This window comes from Pristiophorus japonicus, chromosome 20 (assembly GCF_044704955.1).
Source record: "Pristiophorus japonicus isolate sPriJap1 chromosome 20, sPriJap1.hap1, whole genome shotgun sequence".
NCBI lineage: Eukaryota > Metazoa > Chordata > Chondrichthyes > Pristiophoridae > Pristiophorus > Pristiophorus japonicus.
This window is the reverse complement of record NC_091996.1, coordinates 30411992-30424472: the sequence shown is the minus strand read 5'-3', so window position 1 is coordinate 30424472 and position 12481 is coordinate 30411992. Positions and strand designations below refer to the sequence as shown.

The 12481-nt window shown below is 47.7% G+C and overlaps 1 protein-coding gene across 11 annotated transcripts in view; it reads left to right on the top strand.

Annotated features, from left to right (window-relative positions):
- The window catches only part of LOC139232464 (serine/threonine-protein kinase Nek6-like), a 337407-nt gene that overhangs the window by 228635 nt on the left and 96291 nt on the right, over nucleotides 1–12481 (top strand). For all 11 annotated transcript variants that reach the window (XM_070862692.1, XM_070862690.1, XM_070862681.1 and 8 more), the window contains 2 exons: nucleotides 556–664; nucleotides 6504–6611. In XM_070862692.1, coding sequence (XP_070718793.1) covers nucleotides 556–664; nucleotides 6504–6611 — 217 coding nt within the window. The remainder of the gene's footprint in view (nucleotides 1–555; nucleotides 665–6503; nucleotides 6612–12481) is intronic.

Sequence of the window (12481 nt, the reverse complement as noted above, 5' to 3'; positions counted from 1 at the left end):
AATATATCCAACGAACTGACCTCAACAACTTTCTGTGGTAAAGAATTCCACAGGTTCGCAATTCTCTGAGTGAAAAAGTTTCTCCTCATCTCGGTCCTAATCATTCATTAAAATGGCAAAAATTTATCATTAGCTTGATCTGGAATCCAGCGTGATAGAAATCCCTTTAAAATAACAAAATTATTGGCTTTGAGAAACACGTTCCTAGCTGCAATGAATTAATAACTGAAACCCCACAGTCGCTGACTGTTTTTAGAGCTATTTCCTTTAAATGATACGACCTAATCAATCTCACCTCAACTAATTAAGGATCTGTGACCAATCCAGGGCGCAGCTTCTAATCGGGGTTTTTCATTGAAGTGATTAGAATTCACCAGAGCATCAAATGGTAGTCCAGAACGGAATGAGTTAAATGGTAATGTGAATATGAATAATGCTTTTTGTTATGCAACACTTCAGCAATCGCTGCATGAATGGCACTTGTTCCTGGAGTCATAGTGCCTGAGTCTAAACCTCATTGTTTATTCATTCATCTTTTATTCATTGTTTCCACAGTACTTCAAAAAGCAAAAGAGGCTAATCCCAGAAAGAACGATATGGAAATATTTTGTGCAGCTATGCAGCGCCGTCGAACACATGCACTCCCGAAGGGTGATGCATAGAGGTAAAAAAAAACAATCCTTTCCATCGAAAACCAGAGTTCAGTTTAGTGGGAGCACAGGATAAGTTAAGAAAAGCAGTTTGTGACTCTGCTTTATTGATCATGCGGTGCGTGTGTGTATATGTGTCTGTCTGTCTACGTGTGTGTGGGGAGTGGATAGCTGCAGGCTACAGTCCACAGGGAATGTTCTACATTATAGACACTTCTGTTTCTTACCATAATGACTGAAGACACCATGCACATTTGATTAGCCTGCTATCTGGTCACAGAGGGCTTAGTGGGGAAAGTCAGGGCATCATTTAATGCTGGGTTGTTTATTCAGTAGGTGTGCAATGACTGACTACAGAGGCGATGTGCCTTCCCTGGTCTACATTGCCTGAATTTAAAGAGGAATTCAAGCCTGATTAAAACTGTAAGGAAACACTAAAGTTTTTTTTTAACTGTATAAACCGTGATCATTCTTTGTTTGTGGCCATGTGAGTAACAGAGTGCTGGTGTCAGAGTCTTCAAGTCCTCCAGCTTAGAAAAGACTGGAAGTTGCCAAATTGGTCTCCTTCAGAGAAAATTTCCTTTGTGCACAAGGAGCAAGAAAATCGTAAAACGGCTTGGTGCAGCTATAGTTTAACATGGAGCAGATCTCCTCTCGTGGTGAATGAACAGATACTCATCAAATTCCTCTTGCAACCAATGGTTCTGAAGATTGGATGTTAATAAAGGAATTTCCTACCAACAGAGACATTACTGTACAAAAGCAAAATACTGCGGACCCTGGAATAAAAACAGAAAATGCTGGAAATCTCAACTGGTCAGGCAGCATCTGTGGAGAGGAAGCAGAGTTAACGTTTCAGGTCGGCGACCCTTTGTCAGAACTGGAGAGTGTTCGGAAAGAACACATTCTTAACAAGCACTGAAAGGTGGCGGGGAAGAAAGAACAAAAGGGAAGGTCTGTGATAGGATGGAAGGGGTGGGTGGGGGGTGGGAGGGGGTGCGAGAGCATGAAGAGTCAACGCCCTCCCGGACGCACTTTCTCCACCTAGGGCGGTCTTCGGCAAGGGACTCCCAGGTGTCAGTGGTCCGGATGTGGACTGGGTCTATAATAGATCCTTACCAACGGATCCATTACAGACCCAATCCACATCCGGACTGGGGTCAAACAGGGCTGCGTCATCGCTCCAACCCTCTTCTCAATCTTTCTCGCTGCTATGCTCCACCTCACAGTCAACAAACTTCCCGCTGGAGTGGAACTAAACTACAGAACCAGTGGGAACCTGGTCAACCTACACTGCCTCCAGGCCAGGTCAACGATCACCCCAACCTCTGTCGTTGAGCTGCAGTAAACGGACGACGCCTGCGTCTGCGCACATTCTGAGGCTGAACTCCAGGATATAATCGATGTATTCACTGAGGCATATGAAAGCATGGGCCTTACGCTTAACATCCATAAGACAAAGGTCCTCCACCAGCCTGTCCTCACCGCACAGCACTGACCCCCAGTCATCAAGATCCACAGCACCGCCCTCGACAAGGTGGACCATTTCCCCTATCTCGGGAGCCTCTTATCAACAAAAGCAGACATTGACACGGAGATTCAACATCGCCTCCAGTGCGCCAGTGCAGCCTTTGGCCACCTGAGGAAAAGAGTACTGAAGACCAGGTCCTCAAATCTACCACCAAGCTCATGGTCTACAAGGCTGTAGTAATACCGCCCTCCTGTATGGATCAGCGGCATGGATGATGTACAGAAGACACCTCAAGTCGCTGGAGATATATCACCAACAATGTCTCCACAAGATCCTGCAAATCCCCTGGGAGGACAGATGCACCAACATCAGCGTCCTCGACCAGGCTAACATCGCCAGCATTGAAGCACTGACCACACTTGATCAGCTTCGCTGGGCAGGCCACATAGTTCGCATGCCAGACATGAGACTCCCAAAGCAAATGCTCTATGCGGAGTTCCTTCACGGCTAACGAGCTAAAGTTGGGCAGCGGAAACGTTACAAGGACACCCTCAAAGCCTCCCTGATAAAGTGCGACATCATCACTGACACCTGGGAGACCCTGGCCAAAGACCGCCCGAGGTGGAGAATGTGCATCCGGAAGGGCGTTAAGCTCTTCGAGTCTCTACGCTGAGAGCGTGAAGAGGTCAAGCATAGGCAGCGGAAGGAGTGCGCGGCAAACCAGTCCCACCCACCCTTTCCTCGATGAATGTCTGTCCCACCTGTAACAGGATCTGTGGCTCTCGTATCGGACTTTTCAACCAACAAAGAACTCATTTCAGGAGTGGAAGCAAGTCTTCCTCGATTCTGAGGGACTGCCTATGATGATGGGAAAGCAGGAGAGATTAGAGAGACAAAAGGGATGATGGGCCGAATCGAAATGGTAATACCAGGTGTTAGAAAAACATTAGTCAAGATAGGGTGTGAAAGGCGGGATAATGATCAGCTGTCATTAGAGACAAGGAGAAAAAAAGAAACAGGCTCTGGGGGGAGGGTGCGGGGAGAGCCAAAGCTTGTCAGAGGTTATGCTCTGAAATTGTTCAACTCGATGTTGAGTCCAGAAGGCTGTAAAGTGCCTAAACGAAAGATGCGATGCTGTTCCTCGAGCTTGCGTTCAACTTTGTTGGAACAGTGTAGGAGGCCGAGGATGGAGAGGTCAGAGTGGGAGTGGAGCGGAGAATTAAAGTGACAGGTGACCGGAAGCTCGGGGTCATCCTTGCGGACTGAATGGAGGTGTTCCGCAAAGCGGTCACCCAATCTGCGTTTGGTCTCCCCAATACTAAATTGCAAGAAGTACAAGTAAACATTACTGTGCTTGAAGAGCATGCTGCCAATGACATTTTAGTTCTCAAAGCTATTTTGCATACTGTTTAGATCATGAGATTCAATTGTTAAACCATCACAAACTGACTACACTCCTGAGTGGTCCTTCAGTCTGCTTCAGATTGTATTTCAACAGTCATGGACTTCTCTGACTGTCTTGCCAAACTGATGATGGGCTGAACGACTGATTGTCGTTCTTCCAGCTGATCCTTTCGGCAATACTGTGCACAGATATAGCTCAAACAAAGCATTTGCAACCAAGTCATCAGCCTTGTGTTGTGTATTTCTGGTCCACCTTTAACAATGCAATTGCTGGCCAACAATGCTTCAGTTGGTAAGTGCACTGCCCAGTGTGGGACTGAGTCATCCGGTCAGGAAAGACCCCATGTTTGACCCCTGTTCTTGCTGAGCGAGTTGAACACAGTAGAGGTGTCTACACCTGGTACCAGCACCCCTGGGCCTGGGAGGGGAAAACCCAGCCATGGCTGATTGCTATCCAGTGGCACCAGACAAAAAGTGCATATTGGGTGAGGACAAGGTCATACTCAGCTGTCAGAATTCCCATGGCTAAATAGCTTTCTGACATTCACCACCAAGTCTGATACATCAACAGTAGGCACGTAGGTGAGGTACAGGTATAACGTCTCAAATCCGGCTGTCTGAAAATCGGAATAGTCTGAAAACCGGACATTTTTGTGAAAATCCCATTTGATATTCAGTAAAATAAAATCCGGAATTATTGTCCAAAAACCGGTGGGCCAGACTAGTTATCAGCTTTGCCGCTATGTTTTAAATGGCATGCGATCGGTCCGAGCCTTGCCGAATGACCCTCGACCCTGGCCCGACCCGACTTGACCCATACCGCCATTAGTACTTTGACTGTCTTAAGATAGGCTACTGATATTATTGATTTTCTTATCCAGAATCCGGAAAAATCTGAAAACCAGCACGGTCTCAGTCCCGAGGTTGCTGGACTTGAGACGTTGTACCTGTAGTGGACTGGGGTTAATACCTATGGAATCATACCCCAGTATGAGGAGGTAACTGGAAAAATTGGAGGAGGGGGTCAGAATGCAATAGATTCACAGTGGTAGTATAGTCTCATAGCTGAAAATGCATGGTCTTTAAATTGTGTGCTACATATCTGGATAAGTAAAATTTTCAATCCCTCTCTCCTCCCCAGCATGCTTCTGTGTAAACCCAATGTACTTCCACTTCCAAGAGCTGTTAACCAAATTTCCCACACATCAAAGTAAATGTCATAAATTGTCAGCTCTTCAATTGCAATTATTAGAGACATTCACGAGGCTGGAAATCTGGCTCAAAAGGCTTTTTATTATTTTCATTCACAGTTCACAGATATTTCAGTCAGAATTTTATATTTATTTTCTCTTTTACCCAATGCCGTGTTGATTATATAACTCGCCCAACTGCTTATGGTAGTAACCCAGGCCAGAAATCTGAATTCAGTTTATTTGGACCGATTCAGGTAAATTAGGAATTTTAGTAGATCAGCCCAATCAGACACAATGAAGATCAGCTCTGCAGGTAATTTGTCTGCACAACAAAGCAACCCAGATGTCAATGCAGTTTCAGGTTCAGTCTGAGAGTTCCTGCTGCCCGTTTTCTGCCTCCTGCTTGGGCCACTATACTCGGTCCTTGCTCTGTGGTTCAATCCAGTGTGCTGTTCTTTCGTCAGTATCCAGATGTTGTATTCTTAGTCAGTGAATGATGATGCCTTTTGAATATTCAAATCCTGAATCATATCATGACAACTGAAATTCCTGTAAATTGTGAATGAAAACATACTTTGACACACATTTTTAGCCCCTTGAATATTTCTGATATTTCCAGTTAATGTGCTGGCAATTTATCATAAAGTGAAATAATAATAACAATTTGAAGGAATATCCTATCTTTGGTTCTTGTTTTAAGAGCCTTAAAGAAAGGCTTGTATTTATATAGCGCCTTTCACTACCACCGGACGTCCCAAAGCGCTTTACAGCCAATGAAGCACTTTTGGATGTAGTCACTGTTGTAATGTGGAAAACGCGGTAGCCAACATGCACACAGCAAGCTCCCACAAACAGCAATGTGATAATGACCCAGATCGTCTGCTTTTGTTGTGTTGATTGAGGGATAAATATTGGCCAGGGCAGTGGGGATAACTCCCCTGCTCTTCTTCGAAATAGTGCCATTTCACGTCCACCTGAGAGGGCAGACGAGACCTCGGTTTAACGTCTCACCCGACAGTGCAGCACTCTTTCAGCACTGCATCGGAGTGTCAGCCTAGATTTATGTGCTCAAGTTCCTGGAATGAGACTTGAACCCACAACCTTCAGACTCAGAGGGGGGCGTGCTATCCACTAAGCTAACCACTTACCATATAGTTACTCACTTTTAAATATCAAAAATAGTCTAGAGCGGTTAATAAAATGATTTCTGTTGCTAACAGTTGGACTGAGGTTTGTTACCATGACCTAGCTTGTTACATGATCATGCTCCACCATACTATGGCTCCATTGCAACAGATTTGTTCTTAGACTATCCAGACATGGTGCCTTCTCACTTATAATTATGAATTTGTGAAATCATCTGACTGACATAACTGAAAGTGGGGTTCTAACAGGATTCACAACGCAATCCAAAACTGGTTAGCGTCATTTCAGCAAAAAGGCCAAATGATACAGGCACTGTGTGATACTGAAATATCACAATACAATACCATGGATATGGTGCAACACAGGTTCCTATTGGTGGCTTTTACTTACACAGCACAATCAGAGCTCATGGAAATTAGAATCCATTCTGAGCCTGTGACTGGGAGATGAAAATTATATTATTTATGATATTTATGAACAGATACTAGATAACTGCCAAAAATGAAATCTATTGATAATGTAATGTACAGCCCATAAGCAAATGTCAGTGCAACGCAATCATTGTGTGCACTTCCTGATTTTTTTCTTATAAAACACTCTTTCATTCATTATTGATTGATTTGCTGTTTTCATTCTTAGACATCAAGCCGGCAAATGTGTTCATAACAGCTAAAGGAGCTGTCAAGCTGGGAGACCTCGGGCTGGGGCGCTTTTTCAGTTCCAAGACCACAGCAGCACACTCCTTAGGTAAGCAGCAAAAGCATCATTTCTTTTTATCAAACAATTACCGGCCCCAATTTCTATATACACTGGCGGATCGCTAATGAGATTGCTCATGACGTGTCGCGGGAGGTGCCGCTTGCATCCCATAATGCACAATGTTTTTTCTGCTGTGTTCCTTTAAGGCCATGAGGCCTAAATCGTTGCAAATAGGCCCACTCTGAGGTCAATTAGAAGCTGTCGCTTTCTCTGTAGATTGCCAACTAAGTTGAAATCCCTGTTGCTCAAGAGGGATTGAGTAAAGACTGGAGGCTGATTTTAAAATCCCGAAAGTCAGGAAAACAGCTTTGTTTTCTTTTTTTTCCCCCCGACACTTTTTCAAAGATAATGTTGTATCTATTACCAACAGTGGTGTCTCAAGTGTGACAGACTCTAGAGTTTTATCTATTTAAGATATATATATATATATTTATGTACACACGAGTCGATCTTCTGTGGCATTGCACACGTTGAGCGCAAAGACCAAGAATGATATTCAGATCAAGCAGAGGGGAGGGGGGACTGGGCAGAAGGAAGAGGCTGGGGAAAATGGAGAGTCGAGGAAGGGAGGGGAGGAAGAGGAGAAGAAAAGAGAAGGAGGAGAGGAGAGCGACAGGGAAGAGGGAGTGGAGAGGTGAGGGACAGACATGGAAAGGAGAGAAGGGTACATCATCATCATCATAGACAATCCCTCGAAACGAGGATGACTTGCTTCCATGCCAAAAAGGGATGAGTTCACAGGTGTTTCAATGAAGGACCTAATATTCTAGGTCTCAAAATACATCCTGAATGATAGAAGATGCCTGTGCGTGGATTTTTTTAACGTGGGATGACCGTTGCACACCAGCCACCACACGGGCTTGACAGAACTAGGTCTTAGTCCAGTGGCAAGGATTACCCAAGAGGACTAGAGACCTGCTCTGCTGCACGGACCGAGCGCACACATATCGCAGTGTGGGCTGGCCCCGAACTCACGCCTTCCCTGGGCCCCGATCACGTCCTTCCACAATCTCTCGCCGCTCCTTCGCCCCGACCTCGGCGCCCTGCTGGATATGCCCGCGCTCCAATCACCGACCTGGACCTTGATGACATCACTCTTCACTGCCATCGCAGTTCGCACTGCTCTCTGAGGTGGCATGCCTTCATGCAGAAGGTAGGGGAAAGTAGCAGTGGGGGAAATTTGGGAGAAAGATTCGGGGATGGGGCAGGGGTACAAAGGATGTGGATAGGAGAGAAGTGGAAAGGATGCAGCTTTCCTTGTTGTACCTTCCTGTATCACTTTTCCCCACTTACACCCTAACTTTTCCCTATCTATTTCCTGTCTCAGTTCCTCAATATTCCCCATCCACTTTCCCAATCACTCCATCATCTTCCTTCCTACTCAGACCTTACCCTTGCCCCAGAATGTGATGTCCCAACCCTATCTCCCCAAGCAGCCATACCCCAGTTTGTTTTGCAGGTATAGCATGTACAACAGACACCTCAAGTCACTGGAGAAATACCATCAACGATGTCTCCGCAAGATCCTACAAATCCCCGGAAGGACAGACGCATCAACGTTAGCGTCCTCGACCAGGCCAACATCCCCAGCATTGAAGCACTGACCACACTTGATCAGCTCCGCTGGGCAGGCCACATTGTCTGCATGCCAGACACGAGACTCCCAAAGCAAGCGCTCTACTCAGAACTCCTTCACGGCAAACGAGCCAAAGGTGGGCAGCAGAAACGTTACAAGGACACCCTCAAAGCTTCCCTGATAAAGTGCAACATCCCCACCGACACCTGGGAGACCTTGGCCAAAGGTCGCCCTAAGTGAAGGAAGAGCATCCGGGAGGGTGCTGAGCGCCTTGAGTCTCATCGTTGAGAGCATGCAGAAATCAAGCGCAGGCTACGGAAGGAGCGTGCGGCAATCCAGATTCCCCACCCACTGTTTCCTCAAAGACTATCTGTCCCACCTGTGACAGAGACTGTGGTTCCCGTATTGGACTGTTCAGCCACTGAAGAACTCATGTTAAGAGTGGAAACAAGTCTTTCTCGATTCCGAGGGACTGCCTATGATGATGATGATAGCCGTCCCCACCCCCACCCAACCCTCATGTCTACTGCCAGATCTTCAACAGTTTCACAGCATCGAGTTGGGAATCTGGCACTTTTCAAAGCGCTGTTGGCATTTCTACTATATTTGCCAACTATGGTTGGTACGCAGTTTCCCACTGCGAGGAACCCAGCAAAGATTAGGCAACAGGCCCGGGTGCAAACAGGACAGAGTCGGGTGAGAGGCGGTGGCAATAGCAGTGCCAGGGGGTGGCAGAGGAGGTTCACGGGGAGCTGTAAGCAAGATGGGGAGGGGTGCAGGAGGCCTAGGGATTTAGGGAAGGTGAGGCAGCTGGCCCAGGACAGTGGGGGAGCCCTATAGCAGCAAGGAAAGGCAGGCGGGAAGGTGGCCAAAGCCCTCCTGCAGAAAGAAGGAACGACCTGTATTTATATAGCGCTTTTCACGGCCATCGGACGAGCGAAGACAAAAAATAAAAGTTTTAAAAAAAAATTCAAATAAAATTTGTTGTCTTCCAAACACAGATGAGACTGCACACAGGGAGGTTGAAGTAACAGTGACATCAGTCTTTATTAAGACACTCCAGAGTGAGGAATAGGCCTTAGGGGCCGGCTTATATACAGTGCTCCCAAGAGATGCTGGGATCCCTTGGGACTTCAGGGGATGCGCTCCCTGGTGGCGGGACATGGGAGTGCATGCTTTATAGATACACAACATCACTCACACCCCAAAGTCAAAGTGAAAACTATTTACAAGGTGAGGCGGTCGGGAGCCTTTCTTTCCCTGGTGGACCGCCTCGGTACAAATGTCTGTTCTGGTGTGTTGGCTGTGCCCTCGCTGGGCTGGTGTGTTGTTGGCCCTGCAGGGCTGCTTGGTGAGCCTGACCTTGCTGGGCTGTTGGGCGTGATGGGTTCGATTTGCTGGTCCGGCATGGTGTCGTTGATCCTTTGGGTGTGTGTTGTGGGCTCGAAAAAGGTGGTATCTGCTGTGGGTTGTTCAGGGCAGTCTGTGAACCGCAGCCTCGTTTGGTCCAGGTGCTTTCTGCAAATTTGTCCATTGTCTAGTTTGACTACAAACACCCTACTCCCTTCTTTAGCTATCACCGTGCCCGCGATCCACTTGGGACCATGTCCACAGTTTAGCACATACACAGGGTCATTCAGATCAATTTCCCGTGACACAGTAGCGCGACCATCGTTTACATTTTGTTGCTGTCGCCTGTTCTCTCGCTGGTTCACCCAACCTGCATGATCAGGTAGAGTCTGGTTTTAAGTGTCCTTTTCATGAGTAGCTCAGCTGGGGGCACCCCTGTGAGCGAGTGGGGTCTCGTGCGTTAGCTGAGCAGTACTCGGGACAGGCGGGTTTGGAGTGAGCCTTCTGAGACTCATTGATTGTCTGTACTGCCCACTCTGCCTGCCCATTGGAGGCTGGTTTAAACGGGGCCAAGGTGACATATTTGATCCCATTGCGAGTCATGAATTCTTTAAATTCGCCACTGGTGAAACATGGCCCGTTGTCACTGACCAGTATGTCAGGCAGGCCGTGGGTGGCAAACATGGCCCTCAGGCTTTCAATGGTGGCGGTGGCGGTGCTTCCTGACATTATTTCACATTCAATCCATTTTGAAAAAGCATCCACCACCACCAGGAACATTTTACCGAGAAACGGGCCCGCATAGTCGACATGGATCCTCGACCATGGTCTGGAGGGCCAGGACCACAAACTTAGTGGTGCCTCTCTGGGCGCGTTGCTCAACTGAGCACACACGCTGCATTGCCGTACACAGGACTCTAAGTCAGAATCGATACTGGGCCACCACACTTGGGATCTGGCTATCGCTTTCATCATTACTGTACCCGGGTATGTGCTGTGGAGATCCGAGATGACCTGCCCTTTTTGGGTAGCACTACGCGGTTACCCCACAACAGGCAGTCTGCCTGAATGGACAGCTCTTCCTTTCGCCGCTGGAACGGCTTGATTAGCTCTTGCATTTCAACAGGGATGCTGGCCCAGTTCCCATGTCGTACATAGTTTTTTTACTAGGGACAACAGAGGATCTTGGCTGGTCCAAGTCCTAATCTGGCAGGCTGTGACAGGTAATTTATCATTTTCAAACGCTTCCATGACCATCAACAAGTCTGCAGGCTGCGCCACCATCAACAAGTTTGCAGGCTGCGCCATTTCCACCCCCGTGTTGGGCAATGGTAGCCGACTGAGAGCATCCGCACAGTTCTCGGTGCCTGGCCTGTGACGGATGGTACAGTTATACGCTGATAGCGTGAGTGCCCACCTTTGTATGCGGGCTGAGGCATTAGTATTTATCCCCTTGGAACAGGGATATGAGGGGCTTGTGATCGGTTTCCAGCTCAAATTTGAGGCCAAACAGGTACTAATGCATTTTCTTTACCCCGAACACACACGCTAATGCCTCTTTCTCAATCATGCTGTAGGCCCTCTCGGCCTTAGACAAGCTCCTGGAGGCATAAGCGACAGGTCGCAACTTCCCTGCAATGTTAACTTGTTGTAATACACACCCGACTCCATACGACGACGCATCACATGCTAGCACAAGTCTTTTACACGGGTTATACAATACAAGCAGCTTGTTGGAGCATAAAATGTTTCTGGCTTTCTCAAAAGCAATTACTTGGTTTTTTTCCCATACCCAGTTCTCACCTTTACGCAATAACACAGGTAGGGGCTCTAAGAGGGTGCTTAACCCCGGTAGGAAGTTACCAAAATGGTTGAGGAGTCCCAGGAACGACCGCAGCTCCATGACGTTCTGTGGCCTGGGCGCATTCCTGATAGCCTCTGTCTTGGCGTCTGTGGGCCGAATGCCATCCGCCGCAATCTTTCTCCCCAAAAACTCCACTTCTGTTGCCATGAGGACACATTTCGACCTCTTCAGCCACAGCCCTACGTGATCCAGTCGCTGGAGGACCTCCTCCAGGTTTTATAGGTGCTCGACGGTGTCCCGACCCGTGACCAATATGTCGTCCTGAAAAACCACTGTGCATGGTACCGACTTGAGTCGGCTCTGCATGTTTCTCTGGAAGATCGCTGCAGCCAACCGAATTCCAAACGGGCATCTGTTGTAGTGCGTGTTGATGCAGGTTAGGCCCTTCGAAGACTCCTCCAGCTCCTGCGTCATGTCGGCCGAAGTCAGGTCGAGCTTGGTGAACGTCTTGCCTCCTGCCAGCGTCGCAAATAGGTTGTCTGCCTTAGGTAGCGGGTATTGGTCCTGTAGCGAGAAACGATTAATAGTTACTTTATCATCGCCGCAAATCCTGACCGTGCCATCACTTTTGAGTACTGGAACAATCGGGCTGGCCCACTTGCTGAATTCCACTGGGGAGATGATGCCCTCACGTTGCAGCCTGTCCCTCTCGATTGGCTGTAAAGCGCTTTGGGACATCCACTGGTCGTGAAAGGCGCTATATAAACGCAAGTCTTTCTTTATTTCTTCTTAGACCTTACCACATGTATCTTCCCAGCTACAGCAGCTTCTCTCTTCAGCCTTGGGCTCATTGTCACCGTCCTGTGCAGAGCTCCTCTTCTCATTGATTGACAGGTTCCACTGCGCAGGATGGATCTGTTCAGCACGCAGCAAATCATTAGCACTTTGGATACCTTGGTGTGGCAATACAATAGGAAACATTAAACAGGTCCAAGCAGTGGAATCTTTGCTTCATCACATTTTCTTTCAGCCAGGGATCATGGGTTTTGGGCTGATTTCCTGAGCCGCAGCTCGGGAGGGGTTCCCCGCCCTCCTGGGATTCGCCCGTCCAATCTAGTCATGCCATGG